This window comes from Brachypodium distachyon, chromosome 2 (assembly GCF_000005505.3).
Source record: "Brachypodium distachyon strain Bd21 chromosome 2, Brachypodium_distachyon_v3.0, whole genome shotgun sequence".
In the NCBI taxonomy this organism is placed as follows: Eukaryota; Viridiplantae; Streptophyta; class Magnoliopsida; order Poales; family Poaceae; genus Brachypodium; species Brachypodium distachyon.
The window spans coordinates 15568182-15595341 of record NC_016132.3 but is presented as its reverse complement, the minus strand read 5'-3'; the positions used below and the strand labels follow the sequence as shown (position 1 = coordinate 15595341).

At 43.7% G+C, this 27160-nt stretch overlaps 3 protein-coding genes across 3 annotated transcripts; 2 read left to right on the top strand and 1 right to left on the bottom strand.

The window, feature by feature from the left end:
* The first annotated feature begins 5985 nt into the window (after nucleotides 1–5985).
* Nucleotides 5986–15948, top strand: LOC100837379 (zinc finger protein BRUTUS). Its single transcript, XM_003567899.4, has 14 exons — nucleotides 5986–6362; nucleotides 7284–7493; nucleotides 8590–8784; nucleotides 8863–9209; nucleotides 9733–9958; nucleotides 10085–10253; nucleotides 10435–11670; nucleotides 12612–12783; nucleotides 12910–13131; nucleotides 13883–14020; nucleotides 14989–15223; nucleotides 15303–15362; nucleotides 15534–15605; nucleotides 15686–15948. Exons 1-14 carry the CDS (start codon nucleotides 6075–6077, stop codon nucleotides 15818–15820), a joined length of 3705 nt encoding a protein of 1234 aa, XP_003567947.1. The 5' UTR covers nucleotides 5986–6074; the 3' UTR covers nucleotides 15821–15948.
* A 370-nt stretch (nucleotides 15949–16318) lies between these two features.
* On the bottom strand, nucleotides 16319–20792 carry LOC100822840. The gene is made up of 5 exons (XM_014899221.2): nucleotides 19951–20792; nucleotides 19791–19870; nucleotides 17597–19285; nucleotides 17351–17474; nucleotides 16319–17176 (listed from the first exon to the last, which is right to left on the bottom strand). Exons 1-5 carry the CDS (start codon nucleotides 20114–20116, stop codon nucleotides 16518–16520), a joined length of 2718 nt encoding a protein of 905 aa, XP_014754707.1. The 5' UTR covers nucleotides 20117–20792; the 3' UTR covers nucleotides 16319–16517.
* A 3625-nt stretch (nucleotides 20793–24417) lies between these two features.
* LOC100822528 lies at nucleotides 24418–26508 on the top strand. Its single transcript, XM_014898534.2, has 3 exons — nucleotides 24418–24532; nucleotides 24613–25357; nucleotides 26305–26508. The coding sequence occupies exons 1-2, from the start codon at nucleotides 24418–24420 to the stop codon at nucleotides 24930–24932; spliced, it is 435 nt and encodes a 144-aa protein (XP_014754020.1). The 3' UTR covers nucleotides 24933–25357; nucleotides 26305–26508.
* The last annotated feature ends 652 nt before the right edge of the window (nucleotides 26509–27160 follow it).

The following is a 27160-nucleotide window of genomic DNA, read 5'->3' as shown; positions in this document are numbered from 1 at the left end:
GATGGGATTTTGCCCCTCCGACTGGAGAGATATTCTCTGGGCCCTCTCGAGTGATATGATTCGGGAAGCATGGCCATGCGCGACTTGGTTAACTGTTAACCGGGTCGATCGACTAAGAGTTAGTCGGATGAATCGTATATCACAGATCGAGAAGAGAGTTGAACTATTAAAGGGATGACGATTAATCGCCTATAGTTCGACAAGGTATATCGTGAGGCAAAAGGGACTAAGACGTATGTCACATTGGAAGGTACGTCGTCATGACTCGATGGTACTTGGGAGTCGGCACGTTCTGCTAGGAGCCGCTACCGATTGATCGATTGTGAGTCGGACTCCAATCGTGTCCAAGTCACCATGAGCCTGTGGGGTCACACACTTAAGAGCGGGAGCAAGTATTTGGTCGGGTTGGACCCGAACTGGAATTGGGCTGACAATGCGAGTTGGACTCGCAGGGTGGATGGGCCACAAGGCTTGGAGCCTACTTCCACTCGATATATAAGCAGGGGCGTGGGATGCCTAAGGGGCACGGTTTTTCCACTCTCATGCGTTGAGAACCCTAGCCCGATTCAGTTCAACCGTCGCACCGGACCTAGCAGTCCGCCGCCGGAGCTCCTCCTCGCACGTGTGGATACCGGCAGAGGTGCTGTACGTTCAGCACTTCGACGATCGCGGGATTGGATCGGCTGGATCGGATCGAGGGACTGCACTGCATCAAGACGCCGCATCGATAATCCGCAACTGCGCGTCTAGTGGTAATCCTCGTGGCCTTCTACCTCGGCTAGATCTTGGGAGTTCGCGTAGGAAAAGTTTTGTTTATCTCTACGCGCCCCTTCAGCCGCCTGTTAAAAAATTTATGATAAGGGTTCACGTGCATTAATTTGTTTTTGGCGTTAATTATGACACACCTGATCCATATAGACTCACGTCCTGTCTTATATGATAACAAGAAAATGCCCACAAATGGGAGGAGAGCAAGAGGTCAGAAACATCCAACAACTCCGTGCAGAGTAGGAGGTGGGAGTCGGCTGTGATCGTCGGCTTGCAAAAGGCGGAGCACACGGGCCGTGTTCTAGGGGAAGGCGAAGGGGCCTGCTGGGATGATTATTTCCTGCCTGCTCCGAAGCGAAGCAGGGTCCAGAAAAAGCTCCCCGCTTCTGCTGAAATAATAGAACAAGCTAAGACGGAGGCGCGAGAGCAGGCATCTATGGTGTGTCTAGAGGTGTCGCAAGAATATGCAGTGCAAGCCGTCCATCATTTGGTGTCGGCATTGGCCAAAGACCACCCCGTCCTTGACGCCATACTCGGGGGAGGAGTGGAAGGTTTGAGGAACCTCCTTCCTCCTCTTCCTCCTCTTCCCCCGCGAAAGAGCACCCCGCTGAAGAGCAGCGCCGTCTCCGACACACGTATGGACGACGAAGACACCTACACCCCAGGTTACAGCCCGGTTCCTAGCATGGACAACCCCCCCGCTAGCCAACCGGACCCAAGCGAGGCCATCTAGGATAACGATCCGGGTCCGAGCGACAACATCCTTGTAAGCATACTTTTCAAACTCTTTTTCACTCCTTACCTTCATGAATAAAAATCTTACACACATATGCCTTCTTCTTGTTACGCGCAGGCACCAGTGAAGTGTCGTATCCACGTAGACAAGCCCGGGAAGCCTGTAGGCGCCATTGGCGCCTGAAGCCCAGACAATCAGCGCCACTGGTGCACGGCATTCTTATGAACGACGCACAAGTGATTATGATGGTGGACTCCGTCGTCGAGGAGCATCGTGATTATGCTATCCCGCTACCTCCGGAGGAAGGAGTGGATATCCTCAGCGGTTGTCCAAACTACCGCATTATGTGGCCTAGGAGCTTGGTATCTCTCTACAATCAGCGCCGGCCCTCTATGACTCCATCTCCCTCCGACCACAAAGGTACTTCTCAATCGCCGCTCGGCCTTTCCCCTTGGATACTTCCTCCTGTCGATGCCGGCGGAGATGAAGAGCGGGCAATGTCGATACCTCCACAGCTCAAAGATAGCCAGACCACAGGGTCGGCATAGGCTGGAAGCGTCCCTCCTACCTTCTCTCTCTTGGGTGCCGCTGAGTCCATGGGTGGCCGCAAGATCGATGACAAGTACAAGGCAGCGGAGGAGAAGGCATGTGACAATAAGAGGAGGCATAAAAAGAGGGGGCGCGGCGGCAAGACCATCAAGGAGTCCGGCAATGTCAATCAAGATGAGATGCACTATGTGCCTGACATAACTGGAGTCTGGGAGGAGAATATGCCTGACATTCTCATAAAGAACCCCCGTCAAGGCAAGAGATTCGAAGACGGATCATATTTCGTGGCTAAGGAGTTTGACCGGGTGCTTATTTACTATCCTGGAAGACCGATGGTCACCGAAGATTCCCTGTGTGCCGTGTCCAGAGAGATGCAAGAGCTTCATCAGTTCTACATGCAAACATCAGCTGGTTCTCAACAGCATGCCCAACAAATCAATGTTCGAATCCCACGAGACTATGGCTTCTTTGACCAAGAATCTGGGAACATTCAGGAACGTCCTATCACTTTTGGTGTGGAGTTTAATGAACTGTTCCACCTCTTCAACCGCCAAAAGCTTGATATCAACCTCTTAAGGCTGTGGTCTGCCTACCAAATAAGAGAATTGCGGCGAATGGAGGTCAAAAAAGTAGCCATTCTAAACTCCGCGATGTTCAACTACGGTGACATCGGTCTTGAGTCAGAAAAGGATCCCTCAAGAACCCTGGCATCTAAATACTTGGTGGCATGTCTCGAGAAATACGCGGACCACAACTTTATCCTCTTCTTCCTTAATTTTGAGTAAGTTCAATTTTATATATGGAACCGTTTGTTTTTTCTAATTCAGTCTTTCTTATACATCCTTAGATACTAAAGTTTTTTTTTTTTAAAACAGAGACCATTGGGTGACACTACTCATTTGTTTGCCTTTGTCCGTGGTGTACTACTTCGATTCACTACTTTCGAAGAAGGGTGTTCGAGGTCGGTTCTGGAAACCCATCAAATCACTCATTAACACTGCTTGGAAAGTGGCGACCAAGGGAAAACTAGCTGGTAAAGGCTATAAAGACGAGCCTCACCACAACCACAGGTTCCCTTGCCAGCAACAGCCGCTCGATAGTGTGTTCTGTGGCTGCTACTACTGTCACATTCTCATGGAGAATGCCAGCATGTCCAAGCCTGAGTGGAAGGGGTCAGTCGCGGCGATGGAAGAGTACTGGCGGCTCCGAATGACAATGGGACACTGACCTAAATGGGTCGTGTATAACATTCAAAGGGAGTTCGCCCATCTCATCAACAATGAGGTCATCAAGCCTAATAGGGACTTCTACGAATGCGTGGAACAAGTGGTGTCTAGGGTTCACCCACAACAATAGCTTCAAACTTGAAATGAAATACATTTGTATTCTTTATATGCTTTTATGAAATTTTGACACTTTGTAATCAATGTCGTGAAGTGAGATACATTTGTATTCTTTATATGTTTTAAATGATTTGGCTTTATATACATTTGTATGCTTTAAATGATGTGATTTGTTGTGCTGTGCTGTGATGTGATGCGGCTTTATGTGTATTTTTCTGTGCTGTGATGTGCTGGGCTGTGCTGTATATATTATTCTGTGTATTTCCTGTGTATTTTCTGTGGTTTTAATTATTTTTTTAAATACTGAAAATGTATCAGTGTCCGTCGCTCGACCGACACTGACGTGGCAACGCGACCGTTACCGATGATACCACTGATATGGTATATCAGTAACGATACCCATCATCAGTAACACGAAATTAGTAACGACAGCTCCGACCGTTACTGATGTTGTTTTTCGACCGGTACCATAAAACTTTGTGTAGCAGCGAAGTAGCAGTGAACAATGGTCGTATCGGTATCTACAAATAGTTTGGACTAACGAACAGCTCTCGGCTCTCGCTCGCAACACCAGTACGACACGTCACACACGACGACGTTAAAGTCCCTTAAATCCTGGCAATCATCATGCATTTAAGGCAGCTCAACCTAAAAAGGTTATCTTCGTTCGTTCGTACTGCACTTAATTAGTAGCAGCACATTTGTTCGTTCGTGTGCATGAATACACGCACATCTGTCCACTTCACGACCTAACTAACGCCACGCAGGTCATGCATCGAATCGACAGCATGCACGTACTGCACATGTATGCTACAATTAGATACTCCAATCAGATGCTATAAATGGAGCCTGGCGCGGACTAGTTAAATATAACCACTAGAAATGGTGTCTTCTCTCTGACGAGATCGATCGCGACGCACGCAAGGAGTTAAATTAACGCATCCAGTGCCGCTTGGGTTGCGATCGGAGATTCGGAGAGCACGACGAGTAGCATATCTTTCTGACTCTCTCCCATTATCTGGCCGCCGGAACAACCATTGTTATAAGCTGAAAGCACCCTTTCGGAACGTGGAGGAGGCAAACGGCCGGCCCCGGGGGACACGCGCGCGCTGCCTTTCCGTTCATGGGATCCGACGAGGAAACATGCATGGAGAACGCGCTAGATTTGCATTTGCTGGTGGCACGCAACGCGCCGGCCGGCTTCTCGGCTGATCGATCTTCTTATTACGATGACAGTCAGTACTTTGTCACTACCCGTACGTAACGTTATGACGTTCAGAGAAATTACATTAGCGAATCTCTTGTGTCTGGATTGGTGTACGTATTTAAGTAAGACCAACGCCAAATATGTACAGCCAGCTAGCTAGCTGGTCTCTGTTTTACTACTACGTACGCAAAAAAGATCGAGAGTAGCTGGAGGAGGGCCTAAGCTTTGTTAGCACTATGTCACTCTCAGTCTCTCACTCCATTCAACAGTGTATAGGTGATATTGACGCGTGTGAAATATTCGAACGAGTGGTCCGAACTTTGGCTCCACCTCTTCCTTGCACCCGTTGGATGCGGATTGGTCTAGATAAAGGTATTATTGTTCCTTTGTAGCTTTTGGGTTGTATATACTTATCTACTCCCTCCGTCCCATAATATGAGGCACGCACGCATTCTTAGATCGTCAATTTAGCTAATTTAATATAACTTAAAAAAATAAAAAATTATATCATTAGAAAGTTCTTTCGATAACGAATCTAATAGTGTATTTGTTGTTAAAAAATATACATATTTAATTAATCAAATTGACGATCTAGAGATGCGTGCGTGCCTCATATTATGGGACGGAGGTAGTAGTAATTATAGATGAAACATATATCCAACAATTAGTTGATTAATTAGTGTTTTAATCATTAGATTCTCTTGTCATTTTAAATTAATTTGCTTACTGTGTGAACATATACATTGTTCTAGCGTGTACAATTCCATGATTAATTAGTATTTTTTTTCTTGCCCAATAGTTTTTGAGGATGCATTTGGTCACGGTCCCGGCTGGGATTCCCCCTACTTTTTCTGCATTTGGTTTGCTAGACAGACTTGAGCGGAGCGTCGCGTGGGATTTTCTTCTTAAAAATCTGGTCGGCATGGCTCGTCCAAATTTGTGGAACCACACCGTCCCCGCCCGTTTCGCTCGGCCTGAGCGGATCTAGAACCAAACACACCCGTTTTCATAAAGAGTTATTAGGTTCTACAAAATAACCGGAACTCTTAAGTATACCTAATTTCAATGGTACATTGTTATCTTTAGACTCTTTGTAGTGGAGTCAAGTAAAAAGAGTACTTTCTTTCAAAAAAAGTTAAAAGAGTACTGTATACTGTATTTAATCTCGACATTACATGACACGAAAAAGATCAAGGAATCATCTGTGGATTATGCATGCATGATCTAAGACGCCTAGCCAAGAATAACAGTACGCCCACTGGAAAGTGGGTCCAGAGTACAGACGCTCGCGCTCAACAAAGCCCACAACGGGCACTCGTGCCGTTCCACCTCTCATTGGCCACGAAACACATAAAAATTCCCAGAAAAACAGCACGAACAAAAGGAGAAAACCCACCCAGCGAAAAGCGCAGCCAGGCCCGTACACCGAGCAGCAGACCGCGGCGGACAAGCCACCGGGCGCGGAGGCAGGATGGCGACGCCGATGGCCGGGGAGGGGCCGATCGCCACGGCAATTCCGCGCTCCCCTCCTCCGCCGGCCGCCTCCGCGGCGGCGGCGGCAGGCGGCGCGGGGTCGGCGGCCGAGGCGCCCGTGCTGATATTCGTCTACTTCCACAAGGCGATCCGCGCCGAGCTGGAGAGGCTGCACGCCGCGGCCGTGCGGCTCGCGACGGAGCGCGGCGGGGACGTGGCGGCCCTCGAGAGGCGCTGCCGCTTCCTCTTCTCCGTCTACAGGCACCACTGCGACGCCGAGGACGCGGTACGGTTAATGGCGCACCCCGAGAGCTTCTTCTTCGCATTGTTTTAGTGAACTTGCGGCGGATAATTGTGGCGTGGTTTGTGGGAATGCGGAACTATTTCCTTGTAGGGGGTTTAGGACTGTGGAATTAGGCAATAGGTTACGATGATTTGGGTTGGATTCGGGTTTGAAGTGAGGTGGAACACTGCCACGATCTGAAAGTGGATTCAGTTCGCTTGTATAGTGATAGTGGTCTCGAATAATCAAGTGGGTAGTCTGCGACACACTTACGATGTTCAATTTCTCGCTGCATTCTACATTATCCTTTTTATGTCTGCACTTGAATTGCTTACCTAATGGATATGTCCAGCATCTTAAACTGTTGCAAAGGCCTAGGCAGATCTTAAATTGAATTGACAGAGACCTTTGGCTGAGTGTATGATTTACTGGATTGCATCTTTTCCGTGTTAATCGTACTAGTGTAGGTTATGTGAATTTCCTACTCAATGGAGTAGGGTACATTTGTTGTAATTTTATTCCCACTGTCAACTGTAAGTCTGGAACCAATCAAGGTTGCAACTCATCAGAGAGGAAAATTTTTGAACCTTACTCCCACCGTAAATGAAAATGAACTTTGCTGTCATTTACTTCCCTTGGTATGAGATTTTTAGTGAGTAGTGCAGCACTACTCACTAATATTCTCTTTGCATTTATTATTTGCAAAATAAAAGGTCTGTGTTTATAAATGCCCTTCCTTATGGGAAGGGTTGTGCCTGTGATACGTTGATTATTCAAAACATGAGCATCATGGCCTAGTATTAGACTTCCAACATTATTTGATATATTTGTGGTATGTTCTAAACCAACTCTAAGCATATCGTTATTCACAACGTAGATCTGTAACAAGCATTTAGATATAATATTTGCCTTGGGTGATTGCAGGTTATCTTTCCAGCACTCGATATTCGAGTCAAGAATGTAGCAGGGACGTATTCCCTTGAACACAAAAGGGAAAATGATCTCTTTGCCCACCTATTCGCTCTATTTCAGCTCGATGTACATAACAATGATGGTCTCCGTAGGGAACTTGCGTCCTGTGCTGGAGCGATTCGAACAATCATATCTCAACATATGTTCAAGGAAGAAGAACAGGTTTTTTTTTTCCGTTACCATGTTCATTGTGTTATGTTATATTACTCTGTGTGCGCTGTTTCTTTTATGTGAAATCAGAAAGCAATTTTGTTTCTCTATCAAGCGGCTCTATGAGATCTATTGGCATGTTGTAATAGACTAACTGGACATATTGAGAGGTTCCAGATTAGGAAGTTTCAGTTGTCGAATCAAGGTAGAAAGCTTTAATCGAAGTTAGTGAAATTATATGCTGGGAACTTGGAATTGAAATAATTGAGATTATAGAAATATGTTATTGTAAGATAAGAAGCAATAACATACAAATCTAGATACAACCGCTGGTTAGTTATATGCACTTCTTTTTCGAGGAAGTTCTGTGCAATGTGCACTCATGTCACCGTTTAGCTGCTTTTATCACATCTGTAGTAATCCTTTTGTCTACTCTGATCTGTATTTACGAACGGTATAGTGAACTACAGGACAGATATGGAGGATCTTCATTTCGTACATAATGCAAGAATGTTAGGCTCTTGTAGGCACATGTTTCTAAGCACTGTTTTCCTGCTGATTGGCAATCTGCTCTGTGTCTGCTGTTATGCTCTAATATAAGGGTCACAACCACTGGGTACAGACCATGCTGGTATAACGAAACGTTGAAACCTAAACGCTTGTGTATGCAGATTTTGGTTCGTAGATAAGACTTAATAATCTAGAAACCACCTATAGAGTACTGGAGTATCTCTAGAATGTCTTTTTTTTTGCGAGAAATCTCTAGAATGTCTTTGTTGGCACACTCACTAGTTGTCGTGCCCTGTATACAAGAAATAACTTTTGCATTCTATGTTCCTGGTACATGCGTATTGTCCAACACCTTAGTACAGAGCAGTTAGAGACATGTGCTCTTAAATCATAAAAGATAATGAAAGTGCTTTGGAATCAATGGTGAGTCTAACTGTCAATATGAACGTTCACAACAATAGAAGTTTCTCTTGGACTTGTACAAATGGCGCATAATTCTTTTTATATGTACTCTATGACAATTTCCCCTCTGACAATATTAGTTTCTTTCAGCATAATACGGACAATGTTGGTGTCTAATCATCTGAGGATGTTTCAGGTTTTCCCATTACTTATTACAAAGTTTTCACATGAAGAGCAAGCTGGCCTAGTCTGGCAATTCTTATGCAACATCCCTATAAATATGATGGCTGATTTCCTTCCATGGCTTTCATCTTCCGTTTCACCTGATGAGCATCAAGATATTATTGATTGCTTACATGAAATAGTTCCTCAAGAGAAACTTCTCCAACAGGTCCTTATTATCATAAATATTTTTCTAACAATATTGTTCTTTTTGTTTTACTTAATATTAGTTTCAAAATTTGTACAGATTGTATTTGGATGGTTTGGAGGAAAAGCAGTGAGAACAGAGGAGGATTTCGATAATCCTTGTTCAAAAGGCAGTTGTCGATGTGAGAATAACTCTTATCAAACAGACAAGCACGGATGCTCACATGCGCATTGTAAAATTGGCAAGAGAAAGTATGCAGAATCTAGTCGTAGTTTGCTTGCCATACATCCAATAGATGAGATATTGTGTTGGCACAATGCTATCCGGACAGAACTGCGTGATATAGTAGATGAGACAAGAAGGATCCAGCAGTTTGGTGACTTCTCCAACATACCAGCCTTCAATCTGAGGCTTCAGTTTATCGCAGATGTGTGCATCTTCCACAGGTCTGTGGCTTTGCGTCTCAACTCATGTGCATCTTTGTTCCAAAATCTTGGCGAGTAGCCCATTTCTTATACAGTGCATCCTGACAATTGATGAACTCCGTTGTTTCTATTATGTTGAACATACTGATACTTCTTCTGGTATAATGCATTGCATACACAGAACGTGAGAACACATTACTTTTATATGAATAATTAAGTGGTGTATCATCATTGTATGAATACAGATCCATCTAATAATGTGTCTGGACTCTGGACATCAAATTAAGTCTTCTAGTGCTTTAGGGGAAATTCACGTGAGGAACTGTGAAGACTCGACATACTGGAAAGCACACTGAATGAGCAATGTTACTGGCATCGTAGAAATGTCCCTTTGTTTGGTTCAGTTTAGGAGTGTATAATTTTCCTCAAAAGGACTGGATGTTTCTAGAGCTAAGTCATAGATTTTATTTTATCAAGTGGTGAGACCAAATCTACTATGTTTAGTTTGATCAGTTGCATTTTTGTTCTTTTTGTCTACCTGCAGTATTGCCGAGGATCAAGTTATATTTCCTGCAGTTGATGGTGAAGTGTCCTTTGAGAAGGAGCATGCTGAACAAGAACAACGGTTTAATAAATTTAGATGTTTAATTGAACAAATCCAAACAGCAGGAGCCAGATCAACTGTGGTGGATTTTTACACCGAATTATGTTCACAAGCTGATCAGATAATGGAGGAAATCGAGGAGCACTTCAATAATGAGGAAACAAAAGTCAGTTCAATAGAGCAAACAAAAGTTTCGTTTAGTAGTTGAGAAGCTGGAACTGTTGCCTGTCAGTACTATATGCTTGACCGCAGGACCGACAGAGTCTCATCTCTAGTTCACCTTATTATGTAGGTACTTCCTCAAGCTAGGATAAAGTTCTCACCAGAGAAACAAAGCGAACTTTTATACAAGAGCCTTTGCATTATGCCATTGAAGTTATTGGAGCATGTTCTACCATGGTTTGTATCGAAGCTGGATGATGCAAATGCACAGTCATTTCTTCAGAATATGTGCTCGGCAGGTACATTTTTATTTTCAAGTTTACTACTGTTCTATGCCTCTATATAACACTAGCTATTTAAAAACATCTCCAAATTTTTATATTGTACTAATAAGTGACACTGTTCTATGCCTCTATATAACACTACCTATTAGAAACATCTCCAAATTTTTATATTATACTAATCAGTTACATGGAACAGCACCTTCCTCTGAAACTGCACTGGTCACTCTTCTCTCTGGTTGGGCGTGCAAAGGCCGTTTGAAGGATACATCCAACTCTGGAAAATTCTTATGCTTGACATCAGGAGCACTGAACTGCTCATATGATGGAGATGAGTTAAACGAACGTCAATCCTTCTGTCCATGTTCAGTCAGCAACAATGGAGCTTTTTCACCACCTCAGCTAACAGCAAATGGTTCAAGGCCAGTCAAGCGAGGAAATCATGCAGAATCTAGTACCGATATTAAAAGAAGTCACTGTTCACAAACTACTGACATTGAAGAGGCTCCATGTAACAACAGACCTTGCCACATTCCTGGGTTAAGAGCAGAAAGTACTAATGTTGGTGCTGATTCATTGGCTTCTGCAAACTCTTTTCGCTCTCTGTGTTACAGTTATTCTGCGCCTTCATTATACTCGAGTCTTTTTTCATGGGAGACAGATGCAGCATTTTCCAGTCCAGATAATATCTCTAGGCCAATTGATGCAATATTCAAATTTCATAAGGCAATTCGCAAAGATTTAGAGTTTTTAGATGTTGAATCTGGAAAACTCATTGATGGAGACAAATCCTGCCTTCGCCAATTTGTAGGAAGATTTCGTTTATTGTGGGGACTTTATAGAGCGCACAGCAATGCTGAAGATGAAATTGTATTCCCTGCTCTTGAATCGAAAGAAACACTACATAATGTCAGCCACTCCTACACCCTCGATCACAAACAGGAGGAGGAATTATTTAAAGATATATCCACTGTTCTGTTTGATCTTTCACAACTGCATGATGATTCTAGTCATTCCATTGATGAAACTAATGAAGCTGGAAACCATATTTGTTCACATAATGAAACTTATCGTTCCAGGAAGCACAATGAGCTTGTGACAAAGCTTCAAGGAATGTGCAAGTCAATCCGAGTCACCCTGTCTAATCATGTGCATAGAGAAGAACTTGAGTTGTGGCCACTGTTTGATAAACATTTTTCTGTAGATGATCAGGATAAGATTGTAGGTCGTATAATTGGATCTACGGGAGCTGAGGTTCTGCAGTCAATGTTGCCCTGGGTTACTTCAGCACTCAGTCTTGAGGAACAGAACAGTATGTTGGATACCATGAAACAAGCAACTAAGAATACAATGTTTGATGAATGGCTAAACGAATGGTGGACGAGATCACCATCTTCATCTGGCCCCTCAAATGAGACCTCATCATCTCCAGAAGGTCTGCACAATTTATTTTTTCAAGTCTCTCCTCTACTACGTCATCCACCATATTTTTGTTTGCCATGTTATGTATTCAATTATTTTCTCCCACTTGGTAATTTATTTTCGAAGTCAGATGTTTAATCCACAGGAAGAACTTCAATTGAGATCCATTTGGTTATACTTTGTACCGTGTCTGAAAAAACAGGCATGAGAATTACCACTTACATTGGATTATTGGGAAAGAGGATATAAGTTCCAATGATCATTTTTGAAGAAAAACTTCCAATGAGCATTTTCGGGAATAACTTCCAGTGCACATAATATAAACTTCATACACTAGGTAGATGCTTTGCTACTTAAACAACACATGCTACCTATTTTGCCATAAATAATAGTGAAGCGGATGACTACCATGTTACAAGTAGCATGCTAGTTTACATGGACAAAGGGAAATATTAGAGAAAAAATCAATTTACGCAAATAAGATGAAATAGGTATATAAATGCATTTCTTTGCAACAACTAAAACTGACAGTATCGACTTCCTGATCGCTCTGAGTTATTTCAGTGACTAATCTTTTTTTTTTCTCGAACACGCCGAGCGGCGTGTCATTTTCATTAAGAAGGAAGTGCGAGTACAAACAAAGGCAACAAAAGGCGAGACCCAACGGGCTCAAAACAAAAAGAGAGAGAACGGAAAAAAAGGCCAAGGCCACTATACAGGGAGAGAGGAAAGAGAACAATCAAGGAGAATGTAGTTGGGCATATCTTATAGGAGAGTAGACTGGTTAGGAATAGTTAGGGTAAACTAAATATTGAGAATGGGGTGTGCATTAATCATGAATGGGAAAATAATTTCTGCACATCGTTTCCAGTTTCTCGTGATTCATATATATCATGTTACATTTAGATCAGATTTCTGTTTCACTGAGTTTTTTCTTTTGTTTTTGCCCTATAGAAAATCATTTTCAGGAAAACCTTGACCATAGTGACCAGATGTTTAAGCCTGGTTGGAAGGACATCTTCAGGATGAATCAAAGTGAGCTCGAGGCTGAGATACGAAAGGTTTCTCAAAATTCTACCCTTGACCCTAGGAGGAAGGCATATCTAATTCAAAATCTCATGACGAGGTTTGTCATTTAAAAGTTGCAGCAAAGAAGTTATAGGGGCTTTCCCTACTGTTCTCAAAAAACAGTTCAGTAAATTAATTCGAATGGCTAATTGTATATTTGATCTTCTAATTATGTGAATTTCAGCCGCTGGATAGCTGCTCAGCAGAAATCACCACAACCAAAATCAGAAGATCACAATGGATCTACTGTTATACCTGGATGTTTTCCTTCATATCGCGATGGAGAGAACCAAATATTTGGTTGTGAACATTACAAAAGAAACTGCAAGCTTGTCGCTGCATGCTGCAATAAGCTGTTCACATGCAGGTTCTGTCATGATAAAGTTAGTGATCATACAATGGAAAGGTAAACTGAGAACAACCATTCATTTCAAATTTTCAATGTCTTCTCTGCCGAGGGGTGCTTCTGTATTACTTACAATAGCAGAGTGTACAATGTTTTTAGTTCTTTACACCAAATTACAAACATCAAATAGCTATGTTATGATGTAAATCTAATATTAAATGAATAACGAGAGCTAGATAGCCTCGTGTATAATTTGTTTTTGTGTGTAAATCAGCAATACGACATGATTATTGTAGGTGCTTAGCCGCTTACTCATCATGTCCCTCTTACTCCTTCCGTCCAACAAAGGATGTCTCAACTTTTACTAAATTTGAATGCATCTATACACTAAGTCATGTCTAGATACATCCAAATTTTGACAAACTTGAGACATCTTTTGTTGGACGGAGGGAGTATAATTTTTTGCTTGTGTTTCTGCAAGTTGCACTTACATGGACATAGTTGGTTGAAAAGCTGTTATGGTCCAACATTAGCCCTGTGAACCTTTTTCTTCTTAATTTCCCGTCTGTAGCTCTAAATTGCTGTGCGGTCTTTTGTCTCATGGTAGTCTGGTCCAGTCTCCTTACGGAACTTCCCTTATTGGGTTAGCAGCTGTGTGGCAATATATGCAATCACATTAAGGATAGAATCATAGAAGAACCAAAAGACATAAGCTGTGTACTATGGCATATCTTTTCTGTCGTTTGATGTATTAGTTCTGAGAGATTTGTTAGAGACGTTGCTTACTCTGTGCTGCTGCTATTTTTGGTAGGAAAGCAACGGTGGAGATGATGTGCATGCGATGCCTGAAAGTTCAACCAGTTGGTTCAAATTGCCAAACTCCTTCTTGCAATGGGTTATCCATGGCAAAGTATCATTGCAGTATATGCAAGTTTTTTGACGATGAAAGGTAAGCCTGAGCGTGTTCCCTAGATTTTAGCTTGCCTTGCAGCAAAATTGTCTTAGCTGCTAGATTTAGTTTCCCTTCCAGCAACTGTTCCTTTTTGTGTGTGCGTGGAAGGATGTTAACTCCATGATTTGCAGGCTACCTTCATTGTGTGATGTTTATCTTTATCCTCATATATGAGACCAAATACTGAGCTCAACATTCGACATAACACATAAGATTACAAATAAACAAATGGACATTATATTAGTTGACAGGATGAGGCATCTATTGTCTTTTTTGGGAACTAGTTAACAACCCCTACAGGGTCTGCTAATCATAGAGCTCTACCATATCTCCTTTTCTTGTTCCTTGTCACCCCGTAAAGCCGAAAGCATGCCCTACTGATGGTGATGGCTTAACTTTAATTGTCAAGCTGCAAATACATAGTCATTGGCACCAGAAATCCTTACAGTTCTGTTAAGTTCCTTCGAATAATCCTTGTCTTTGTAGGTCATGTTCAGATAAGAAGGTTATCTCTGAACTGTATGAATGTTGCATTCTATCTTCCAATCTGCAAGATATTACGGATCTCATTCCTATCAATACTGAAAATCAAACAGACAATGCGAAATATCCGGATTATATAACCAAGTTAAAAAACAAGAATCAAGAGAAAATGGAAGAATACATGAAGAAAATGAAGACATTTATCTATATGATTAAATGCCCTGGATGGCTTGTTTGCCATTTTTCTTTTGAACAGTACTCTCTCTTGGGGCTGAATATATGGATGCTGATTTTACTGTCTTGTTCATGTTGTATCCATCAATAGTTCAGTCCTCCAGTTGTGGGTTCTGCTTTGTTGTGTACGAATCAGTTATGCGCTTCATTAGTTAATTAATTGCCTTGTCTTAACTATAACTAAAATTTGATTAGTGTTGTCCACCTTTGCGTTGTTTTGGAGACGCCTAATTATGTGAACTTTACAGGAGTGTATATCACTGCCCTTTTTGTAATTTGTGTCGTGTTGGGCAAGGATTGGGTACCGACTTTTTCCATTGCATGAATTGCAATTGTTGCCTCGGTGTGAAATTGATCGAACACAAATGTCGCGAAAAGATGCTAGAGATGAATTGTCCAATCTGTTGCGACTTCTTATTCACATCAAGTGCAGCAGTTAGAGGTCTTCCTTGTGGCCATTTCATGCATTCAGCTTGCTTTCAGGTACGACCATAGACTAGTCGCGATATATTCTGAAGCATGTTTCTGATGCTTCTCTTTCTGACAATATCGCCAATTCCAGGCATATACTTGCAGTCACTACACCTGCCCAATCTGCAGCAAATCCTTGGGAGATATGACAGTAAGTTACACCACCTAATACCAAGACTGTTTCTGCATGCGCAGATGATGATTACGTTTGGTTTTGCTCTAATGGGGCAATCCACTGAACCTTGTGCTCTGTTTCATGGAAAATCTGGACTCTTATAAACAGACTAAAAAACAAACGACTTGCCCTCTCGTTTCTCTGTAGGTGTACTTTGGCATGCTTGATGGCTTGCTTGCTGCAGAAGAACTTCCTCCTGAATACCGGGATCGGTGCCAGGTACACTATTCTCCCTATCCTGGCTTCATTCTTTCCACTGACCGAAGGATTCACCGTTGTGCTGCCTCTGATTGATCCAGGATATACTCTGCAACGACTGCGGAAGAAAAGGGCGATCCCGGTTCCATTGGCTGTATCACAAATGCGGCGCATGTGGCTCGTACAACACTAGAGTCATCAAGACAGATGCAGCAGATTGCTCGACGTCGAATTAACAGGCGAGTTTAGTTTTTTTTTGGTTCTTGCCCGATTCTTTTGGAAATCCGTTCCTGTAATGTACTTCGACACACAGAATGTGTGTGTACATCTATGATGATTAATAAGTCATTACGAATCCATGTCACGTTTGGTTGGCTATGCAGTTAGAATCTCGGATTACTACATGCCAGAATGCGAGTGCTAGGTTGCCAACGGAGCCAGCCCAACCGAGCCGAACTGGGAACCGCACGCGTGCTCTCTGGCCGCAGTGCATGGGCGCTGCGGTGGCCTCCGATCCCGTAGCCCGCCCCGCCCCGTCCGGGGATCACGGGTTGGGCAGCATACTCGCTGTTCCCTCTCTCAACACCTTGTTCTTCGGTCTGCAAAGATCGTCCTTGTTTGTTCCCAACGGCGTCGCCAGCCGCCCCATGCTCTCAAGTCTCGTCTCCTCGCCGAGCACGGCCTGCGCGTCCGACGGCAGAAACGCCTCTCCAACCCAAAAAATCAAAACCAAATGACACAACGAGATTTGAGATTCTGCACTCTCCCGTGCAACATAAACAGCCGCCACCTGCGATCTCTGTCGCACGACGCCGTTCGGAGTGGCGGCCCACGACAGCGGCAGGGGAGGCATTTTATCACGGCATGGATAGAACCTCACCCACCACCAGCCCATATACTCTACCGTCAAGTCAATCTGTCAACAGGCAGGGTTTACATACATTGCAACGGTTTGAGCATGTCCCACCAAATCTCATCCACCAGCTCCTGGAGCAAGTCCCGTTCGATCTGGGCGCCGATCCGGAATGCTTCATCTGCCACGCCGGTCTCAAAGGTGCGCTCGACATCGCCCGTGGCCAGTTCGTCCAGGGCCTTACCGGCCATGGGGCTGTGCCTCACCACCTCCTTCCTGACCTCCGCAGCCAGCCGCTCCTCCTCTGTGCAGACCATGGCGAGCTTCGAGAACGACCTGTAGCCCCAGCCGCAAAGCTGGACGCACATCGTGTCCAGGCATTCCGTGACGAAGTCGAACGCAAGGTCCCGCAGCGGGTTCGCTCCTCCGGCCACCTTGAAGCTGCTGTTCTTGGCAAGAGCAGATTCAGATGTCCGGAGAAGGAATGTCTTGGCAGCTGTTCTTGGTTTTTGCAGGCCAGATGAGCAGAGGCTTGCCAGTAGCAGCTCGACAGTCGATGTAACCTCCCCGGGATGCAACGGCTTACTGTGCTCAACTGCCGGTTCAAGTCGGTGATGGTGCACACCAGGCTGGCCAAAATTAGGTTCATCATGCCTGGAACTTCTCTTGGTATCTGCATCCCGTGCGCTAAAGGGTGGCGGGGAAGTCTCTGAGCATCGTCTTTCTTTGATCTGAGCCTCTGTTGCAATGGTTGACACGAAAGGGTCAGTATGCAAGTTAAAATTGTGTATCTCATCTTAAAATTATGCATTCACAACATTATTGTGCTAACTTCAGTTGGTTGACCCAAACTGTAAAAACAAAGGGCAGAAAGCAGCTAGCGGTGAATGCAGAAAATTGGAAGTTCTGTTACCTGGCCGAGTGTAATTTAGATTCCCAGAAGTGAAGTTCTCATCTGCATATGTAGATTGAAGAATTCCTCGTTGTCTGTTGCCTCCAGGAACAGATCGAGATGGATTACTAGCTTTTCTGTTGGCCTGCAGATGGTAGCGACCAAGGAGTTTTTGTCAGATAAAAATAATTCTTGATGTTATGATGATTTATAGATCATCTCAGCAATATACCGTGGTTCAGGACAGGGAAGTTCAAAGTTACTAACCTCAGGCTTCTTATGAGTTTCACGCGACTCCACAGGATTAGGAAGCTCTCCAAAGCCATAAATCAGACCGTCCAACTCCCAGAGAAATTCACCAAATAAAGATTTTTCTGTGACAGGCAAATCACTCCTCTTTTCAAACAATGAAGAGGTTACTCTGTGATCAGGGATATCTATGTTCTTCAACTCATAGCGATTAAAGCAAACTGATTCTACAGCCTCCATACTTGATTTGCTCTGTAATTTTTCCCTGAAAGCTAATTCCCTTTGTGAAGAAATATTTTGACAGTCCCTATGAGAGTTTTTCTTAGGATAACTACCATTTGGAGATTCCAGAACAGAACTACCTTTTCCTCTAGTATTATCACCAAGCAGAGAAGTAGGGATAGCCTTCATTGGTGAACTGAAAGTGAACGAAACAATGTCCGAGCCGTTACACCTGGGAGCATTGTGCGACTCTACCTGTCTCCTAACACAGTTTGGACTGGCAGTCTTTGGCTTCTCGCTAACTAACCCTGCACCTTTTGCAATTATCATATCTTTCTCCATAGCTTTTGGTGATGTGGTCCTCACCTTCTGTTTGTTAGAACAATCACTACGTAGACCACTGGTTCGATGACCTTTTGTGCTCGAGTTCTTGTCCTCTGCACTACTGCAAGACACACCGATTTTATCCAGTTCTTTTCCTTTGGACCTTGAAGATGTACCACTGTTCATGCTTTTGTTTAAAGAAACAAAATTCTTCGCAGTGTTTGCCACATATTGCTCCCCAGTTCTAGGTTTCTGCCCTTGGACCATATGCCCTGGATCTCCTGTTCTGGAAATTATAGGCAATGTGTTCTGCTTCAGGTTGTTCTGCTTTAGAGGGCTACAAGCAACATTTCCTCGGTATATGTTTCTTGGCTGAATTTCCCGGACATCATGATATGTGTCAGCAGAAGCATTGGAGATCATTGCATCACTCTCCTTACATCTAGCCTTCTTGTTCAAGCTGCTAACAGGCAAGGTCTTACTTTTTCCTTCAGGTTGCACCTGCAATGATACATTCTGGTTTGGCCTCCTAGCAGCAGCAATCTTCTTTACATTCTCTTCAGACAACTGACTAGAAGTATAAGTAGCTCCTACGTTACGAGAACCTGATATTGGTTTATCAGCACTCTCCACACCAGTACCCTCCACACCAGCGCCATTGCATGGATACTCTAAGCGTGCATGCCGCTGAGCCCGGTGGCGATTCTGCAAACCGGGTTCCAGAACCCTGGCTACTGCTTCCATCAATCGAGCTTTGTTCCTGCTTGAAATTGACCTTGGGCTCTTAAGAGGTGAAGCTACCTTGTGATGGTGTCTCCCTGACCACAATACCTGTGCATTTTTATCAAACTGGCTGCCGTTGTTGTGCCGTTCATCCCTGAGCTGCCCTGGCTTCTGTTGCTTCTGATGAGAGGTGCCCATGCTCCCTGAGTTACCTGGCAAACCTTGAGAGCACCCATTCCCATGATCGCCAACCTCGGCTGAGTCGCTAGTGCTGGCTGACCTTTCATGGCTGATAGACGGCATTGAGCTGAGACCCATTAGCCGGGCTACCACACCCGGGGTGCACATTTCACTGTGATTCCTATCTTCGCTAGGTGATGGCAAGCTACTGGTGCCATGGCCTTCACTTCTGCTCCTTGCATAGTCTGCAGAATCAAGCTGAAGGAAAAGAAACATGGATGAGCTAGCAACTTAGTAACATAAAGAAAGAAAAAGATAGGAAAAATCAGTGACAAAAAGTCGAAAAGGAAGTAAGAAAAAGGAGGACAAAATGCTGGAGACTAAATCTACATAGATGGGGAAAAAGCTCATTGAGAGTCTTGGGGGAAACTTTGCTTTGGAATCTCGTAAAAAAGTTATCCAAAATATAAAGTTAATAATTTAAGTGAAAAATTGGGGGCTCCAGCCTCCATTCATCGCAAAAGAGCAGCAACAAACATCTTCTCTTCTAAACAGAAACAAGCAATTGCGAGGAGAATAGGGGGAAAAAACGCAAACCCAGAAGGAAAATCTTGGCTTGGGATTAATTAGTACAGATGGCATGAGGGGAAGCAAATAGTTTTTGGTCAGGCATAAAATTTTGGAAAATTCTACTAGAACTCAGACCCAAAACAACCCCACAGATGCTACTAAAGGGGAGAGGAAATCCCCGTACGATACATACCAGGAGAGGTCTCTTCTTGGCCGCCGGCGTCTTCTCGCCGCCGCCGGGCGGTCTTCCCGGCGAGAACTTCTGTGGCCGCACTGAAACGGCAAAAAGGCACACACAAGGCTAAGAAACAACTCTGAGCAGAGCAATGCAGCTTCTCTGCGATCTCTCTCACCTGGGGGAAGCAGCTTGGTCTTCTTGGAGGACGAGGAGAAGAGCTTCCTCTTGGCCAGCATCTGGAACAGCGCCGCCACGCACGACGGCGCCGCCTTCTGCCGCTCCGCGATCGCCAGGCCGCCGCCGCCGGCGGCGCTCGCCGCGGAGGAGCCGCCGTTCTTCATGCCCCCGCGCCGCCCGGCCACGAGAGGAAGAAGAAGAAGGAGACGCAAAATTCAAACCCGATTCTCTGGGATTCAAATGCAGCGCATCCCCTCCGCTCGTATTGAATCTTGAAAGCCTCTCCCTCTCCCTTTTATAAGAAACTCGGAATAAATGCAGAAAATCTTGAACCGGACGCTCCAGTTTCTTCTTCTCACGAGAAGTATTAATTGCTGCTTCCAGTTCTTCGTGAGCTGCGGAGGGATAAGCAACTAGGGGCCTCCAAATGCTAGAGAACAAGAACTTGTACTGCTACTGGAACTCTTGTTCAAGACATGACTGCTCCATGCAATTCCTCTTCGTTCCAACTCAAGAAACTGGGATGAATCCAAAGACTCTTCTTCCAGACTGCTCTTGTCACTTGTGACCCATTCTTTGTGAAACCAAATGCAGAGATCTAGAGCAAGAAGGCAGATGAGCCAAGCAATGAATTGTGAGATTGGGGAAGGGGGTGGCAACTGGCAAGGGATGAAAAGAGAGAGAGGGCTTTTGTGGGGGAAGGCCTCCCTCTTTTACTCGTCACTGTTCCTGAGAGGATTCAGAGGAAGAGACATGTCAAAAGAGCGGCGTTTGTTTAGCGTGTGACTTGTTGTATGTGCGTGAGGTGTGGCCGGGTGGCTGCGTCAGAGGAGAGGCTTTCTTTGCTGATCTCCCCTTTTTTGTTTGCTTGCTTGGCCAGTCTGGCTACATACTTTTTACAGAAATTTTGCTGGGTTTGGGAGTTTGGACTTTGGACTGGTCTAATCCAAATTAGTTACTACTATCCTCTCCTACATAATTGTAGGAGCTAGGTAAAGATGCTTAAGATGCAAATGACTGAAAAAAAATGCATGCTACTACTATCCCAGAGTAGTCTCTACAGCTTGCAAATTTTTTGTTCGAAAGAGTAGAATCTAAGAAAGGGGAAAAAGGGGGGGAAATACTCCACTTTGCTTGTGTAGCTAACCTAGCGGCAGTAATTGGAACAGAAAACAGATGGTGGCATTCTACTCACCACACCATTAACACCAACTTAGAGCATCTATGATATAAACTTTGCTCCATACTACACTACACATCAATAGCCGGATAGCCGGTGTATCTACCTTTTGTTGCAGTTCGTCGATCGATCTGTGAATCTGTGATGATGATGAGTAGGGTCCAAGTGAAGAGAAGGTTTGGTTGGTTTGCATACGGACAGCTCAAAAGTAACTGAACCTTTTTCATTAAGGAACAAGTAACCGAACTGGAAAGTGGTCTTTTACTGCTCATCAAGAGAGTGCTGTCTGGGCGTATAGCACATAAAGAGTAGTTATTTTGGGCTCCTTGCGTCAATCCTCGTGTCAGGAAAACTTTGAAACAGATGGTGCTCCAAACTCTCTAGAAGCTAAAAAATATATAGATGGAAAATGTACTTTTCAAATGCCCAGTGGCTAGTACAGTACTAGTATCTTTTTTTTTATAGACGGGGACGGCAAACAATAATTGAATACGGTATGTTGGGATTTTAGAGCGTCGATGCATGCGCACGGGACACGGCAAGTATTGTCTGACTTCACCTCCTATCTGAGACGGACAAATGAGCCAGCCAACCATGGGACTCACATTTCAGTCTCACAAAGAGACATGAATTAAGTTAGAGAATCCACACCGCACAGGACAACGGAGAGGAGCTCACATTTTGTCTAGTTGTAAAATAAGAGACGTCTAACCTTGAGTTCTGAGCCCGCCCACTTGATAAACAAACTCAAACCTGCAAACTACTGGAGTACTACAAAATAAACCAGTTCACTAGGTCAAGCTCAACATTATTATTTTAAGCATGTCTTATTACCGACATTCCAGGATATAGTGTTGACTAGCAGACCTAGAATCGACTTAAATAACAAGGATTAGCATTTTGAAACTGCCACCCGATCGAGTCCCGAACGGACCAAAGATTTGAAACGGTCAACTGCTCCCGACATTAGTCAAGGAAGTTGATGAGACAAGCTCCTTGATTCTCAAAAATTAAATAGTTAAAAATTTGCAGAGTTTGCCAGGCTAAAATGGATTCGAGCAAACTTACGGCAGTAAGTGAACATTTGGAACACTCGTAAGTCGTATGAATTTTATGTGAAAATAGTGCATTTGGTACACTAGCAAACACTGGTTCTATCTACCGAGCCTGACAAAACTCCATAGGGCCTCTTTGGCACGGGAGTTTTTTTTAGGTGTTTCAGGTTTTTTCCGGCACAGCCCGAAAACCGCAGAAAACGTTATTGGGCCGTTTGGTAGACCGGTCTACATGGGTAAAAACCCTAGAAAACACGGAGAAAACGTCTGGCTTCGGTTGGAACCGAGACGCGAATAGGACTCGCGTTTCTCGCTCGCCTCCGCGTCGCCGTCGCCCGTCTCCCAGCCGTCGCCGCCAGCTCCCCATCGCCGTCTCCCGCCTCCCAGCCGTCTCCGTCCGGGACCTCCGGTTCCCCGCAGCGGCAGCACCCTCGCCGCCGTCGTCCGCCTCCAAGCAGTCTCCGCCCGCGACCTCCGGTTCCCCCGCAGCAGTAGCAACCTCGCCGCCAGCCGCACCGCCGGGTAGCAGGATCCCACGGTATGCCTTCCCCCTCTCTCCTCTCTGTCTTCTCGTACCATACTCTGCGCCGCTGCCGCCGTCGACATCGTCTTATAACCCTATTCTTTCTCTCCTTCTCAGACCACCGTATAAAGGACGTCCCTGCCATCGACTTCTCCAGCCGGATGCAAGCTGGCTTTCTCGCCAATGAGTCTCTTTTCTTATTTCTCCTTCTGAGCAGCAGATTAATTTCTGAATCTCCTTCTCACCAGTACCTAGAGTAGTATATATGTTGTATTTCTAATGAACTATATATTCTGTCATATACGTGGTGAGCAAAAAATGTTATATCCTCTTTCAATTTTATTTGACAGGGAGTTGCCCCTTGGACCTTTGTTGGGTTGGATGAACCACCACCTTCTTGGGATATTGTTTTGACACCTAAATTTGGTATGCAACAGCCTTGCTACTTCTTTTGTTTATTTCCTACATGCCTTTAGTTCACTGTTCTTGTAATTGAGGGCCTAGAGTAAATTTTCTTATTTGTTTTCTTGATTCTTTTCCTTAGCACCAAAATGAATCAAGGGAGACTAGAGCATGTTAGGAAGAGGAAAGCTGAAGAAGATGATGAGATGATGTTTTTAGTTTTTCCAGTGTTGTACATGCATCTAATGGACAGTAGAGTACCCATTGAAAAAAATAAACGTCATAGCTCCATCCTATATGGCAAGAAAAGAGTTAGAGAACTCTTGAATGGTCATATTAAGAATTGCTTGACATCATTTAGAATGGAACCACACATCTTTAGGTGGTTTGCATCCTATCTTAGAGCTGAAGGCCTGATGTCAGATTCAAGGATTAAGGTGGAAGAAAAGCTAGCTTTCTTTCTTTACATGATTGCACATAATGCATCATTTGAAGATCTGCAAGTGCAGTTTCAGCATAGTGGGTGGACTTTTCACGAGTACATCAAAGAGTTCTTTGACATCATTCCCATCCTCACGTCTCGCTTTGTGAAGCCTCGATACATTGATGGACCTCATCCCAAAATTGCCAATGACCCTCGCTTCTTCCCATACTTCGAGGTATAGGTGCATCTATTTTATGAAAAAATATTCTCTTATCTAATTCTCATGTTGTGAATTAGATAAATCTTCTCTTATCTTGCACCTTACCGCGGCGTCCGGTATCATTTGAAAGAGTGGGGGCGTGGCCGCCGCCGGCCACAGAACCACAAGGAGTTGTTCAATCATCGCCATGCTATGATGAGAAACCATGTGGAAAGGCTCCTGGGTATTCTAAAGAGGAGATTCCCTATCCTCAATGTTGGTACCTCCCATAGAATAAGGAATCAAGTGAGAATTCCAACAGCTACTGCAATCTTGCACAACATAATCAAAATGAATGGTGGAGATGAGGCTTGGCTTGACAACCAGCCTAATAACATAAATCCAGCAAACTTTGTGGATCTACCAAATGGTTATGACAACCTCCAAGATAACAACATACAAGATAACACCGTAGCCGGAAGCAATTTGAGGGACCAAATTGCTTGGCAGATGTGGAATGATTTCGAACATCAGTAGCTTTTCTTTTGTCATGTATTAATGTACTTTGTTGTGGTGTTTCATGATGTATTAGTGAACCATGTCATCATCTCTTGTCATGTATTTGTGAACTGTATTGTCACCTTTCATCATGTTTTTTGTGGGTTGTTAATCAAAAACTGATATGCCTCCAAAAGGTTCTCCGAAGTATCCAAAAGGAATTTCCCTGTATCCTAAAGGATCTCCTAAGTATAACATCATGCAGTCCAAGAAAATCACCAAGGGTTCTTCTCCATCAGGTATTTAGTACATTACATTCTTGTATACTTGATGCATCAATTGCTTATCAATAACAAAGAGTGTTCTATGTATTGTGCAGTTGAGAGACAAAGGGCTTCATGGAATGCGAAACTTGAAAAGGATCTAGTTGAGCTGCTGCATGAGCACAATAATAGTTACCATAGAGGTCAAAATGGATGGTCACGTGAGAGCTGGAATACGATGGCTTCACTTTTCCAGGAAAGACACAAGCACTTGAATTTCAGATACACATGTAATATACGCCTATTACTTCGGATTTTTGCAGGGCAAACAACAGATGGAAAACTCAACTTTACATCCACATCAGAACCTTCAATGGAAGACGAAGAAGAGACAGAGAGAGGGGTAGCCGAGGACCGTAGTGATGATGAACTGTAGATTATGGAGGAAGGTGTCCAAAGAAGGGTTCAAGTGGATCATGATGAAAGGAGAGCTCAAGTTGAGCATGAACAAGCTGGTGATGCACGTGCTGCTACTGATACATCAAGGAATACCATTGTTGCGAAAGGAAATAAGCCCAAGAAGAGTCCTAAAAAGAATAGTGGAGATGCTTTAGTGGGTGTGATGCATAGATTCGTTGACATAAAAGAGAAGGAAGCCACCAAGGAGGATGGAAATGAGTTCTCAATCACAAGGTGCATGGCTGAGTTGAGAACATTGCAAGAGATAACTCCTGATGAGAAGCTGATGGCGTTGAAGTTGTTCAAAATTGCTGATAATAGGGAAATGTTTGTCAATTTGGTTGCTGATAAGGATGGCACTGCTCTTCTATGGATTAGAAGGCATATCTAAGATAGCATGAGGTAAGAAATGGTATCCATGTTGTTTTCTACTGTTTTCAAAACCGGTATTTATTAGTGCAGAATTTGAAGATGGAAGTAATAGGAAATTTGTAGATGATGTAGATACCTTTCTAACGATATATCATTTGCGTAATTCCGATGATCCGTCTGAGATCTAGAGCAGAAAACCCAATCTGGTGTTTTCAAATGTTTTCCATGTAGTTTCCTACTGTTTTCAAAACTGGTATTTATAGTGCAGAATTTGAAGATGTAAGTAATAGGAAACTTGTAGATGATGTAGATACCTTTCTAACGATATATCATTTGCGTAATTCCGATGATCGGTCTGAGATCTAGAGCAGAAAACCCAATCTGGTGTTTTCAAATGTTTTCCATGTAGTTTCCTACTGTTTTCAAAACTGGTATTTATAGTGCAGAATTTGAAGATGTAAGTAATAGGAAACTTGTAGATGATGTCGTTACCTTTCCAATGATATATCATTTGCGCAATTCCGATGATCGGTCTGAGATCTAGAGCAGAAAAACCAAGCTGCTGTTTTCAAATGTTTTCCATGTTGTTTTTACTGTTTTCAAAACTGGTATTTATTAGTGCACTAGCAGGTGTGCCCACGCATTGCTACGGGTCAACAAAATCACAAACTATTTATTTTTATTTTCTGTGTAGGCAACTCATGGCGCCGTTAGGTTGGCATGCGGGTGTGGTGGCGTCGGTTGTAAGACGGAATAGGAGAAATCGTGAAAATAACGGGCAGTGGCATATTGGTTGTAATTTTAACGAAGTTAACCTACGGTGGCGACCGTACCATCACCACCAATTCCAATTTAATAGATAGTAATAGATAATTTAAAGATGGAACTAATATTAAACTTGTAGATGATGTCGATATCTCTGTAAGGTTACCTATTCTTGATATTGACAATCTTATGGTCCTATACAACTTTGCAAGGCTTAACTCCAAGGGCGACAAGGTGGGCATAAGAGAAAGATTGGGACAAGTCTATTGTTCGTTGTTTTTGAGAAGCAAAATCATCAAAACCGGAGAAGTTCTTGTTTTATTCTCGTATCGTAGTGCTGTTTCGCTAGAAAAGATTATGTAAAATCTGATTTTTATTGCCTTTGCATTCTGGCCGGATACTATAGCTCACTTGTTTTATGTGATGCCTAACTGTTCTTTATGAACACAAGGCCTTGCATTGCTACTTGTTATTTCTTACTGCTCTATATATTTTTTTAGATGAAAATGGTACCAGTTCTGTCACATTTGTGTCATCTGTTGCAACGTTTGTACAATGAAAACCAGATTTTTACTCAAACAAGTGTAACTAGTTTTTTAGTCCCTTGTGCCAAATGCAACTAGTGTTTTAACCAAACAAGTGTTTTCCACAAAACCCAGTGTTTTCAGAAAAACAAGTGTTTTGGATGAAACAAGTGTTTTCATCCAAACCATTAAAACTCAAAAACCCCAAAAATACTCCCGTACCAAACAGGGCCCTAGGGGCCACATGCAGCCACACGTGTAGTACATGGAGAAGAAACTGTTGGGCATGCGTTCCCTGATCCCTTCCCAGCAGCTGCCCATGATTCGTTCCCGATCCAAAAAAAAAAGAAAAAAAATTCGTGACTCCGTCCATGTCATCGTCTGCTGCTTGGGCGGACGGGAATCGAGTCATCAAGATGCCTTGGCTGTTGGATTACAAAGCCTGCGAATCATTGCTTGCTTGCGTGGCATTGAGAGAACCACGGGCGATGCTTGTCAAAGGATGAGATAATAACAACAACACTGTCCACGGACCGCGGGGCTG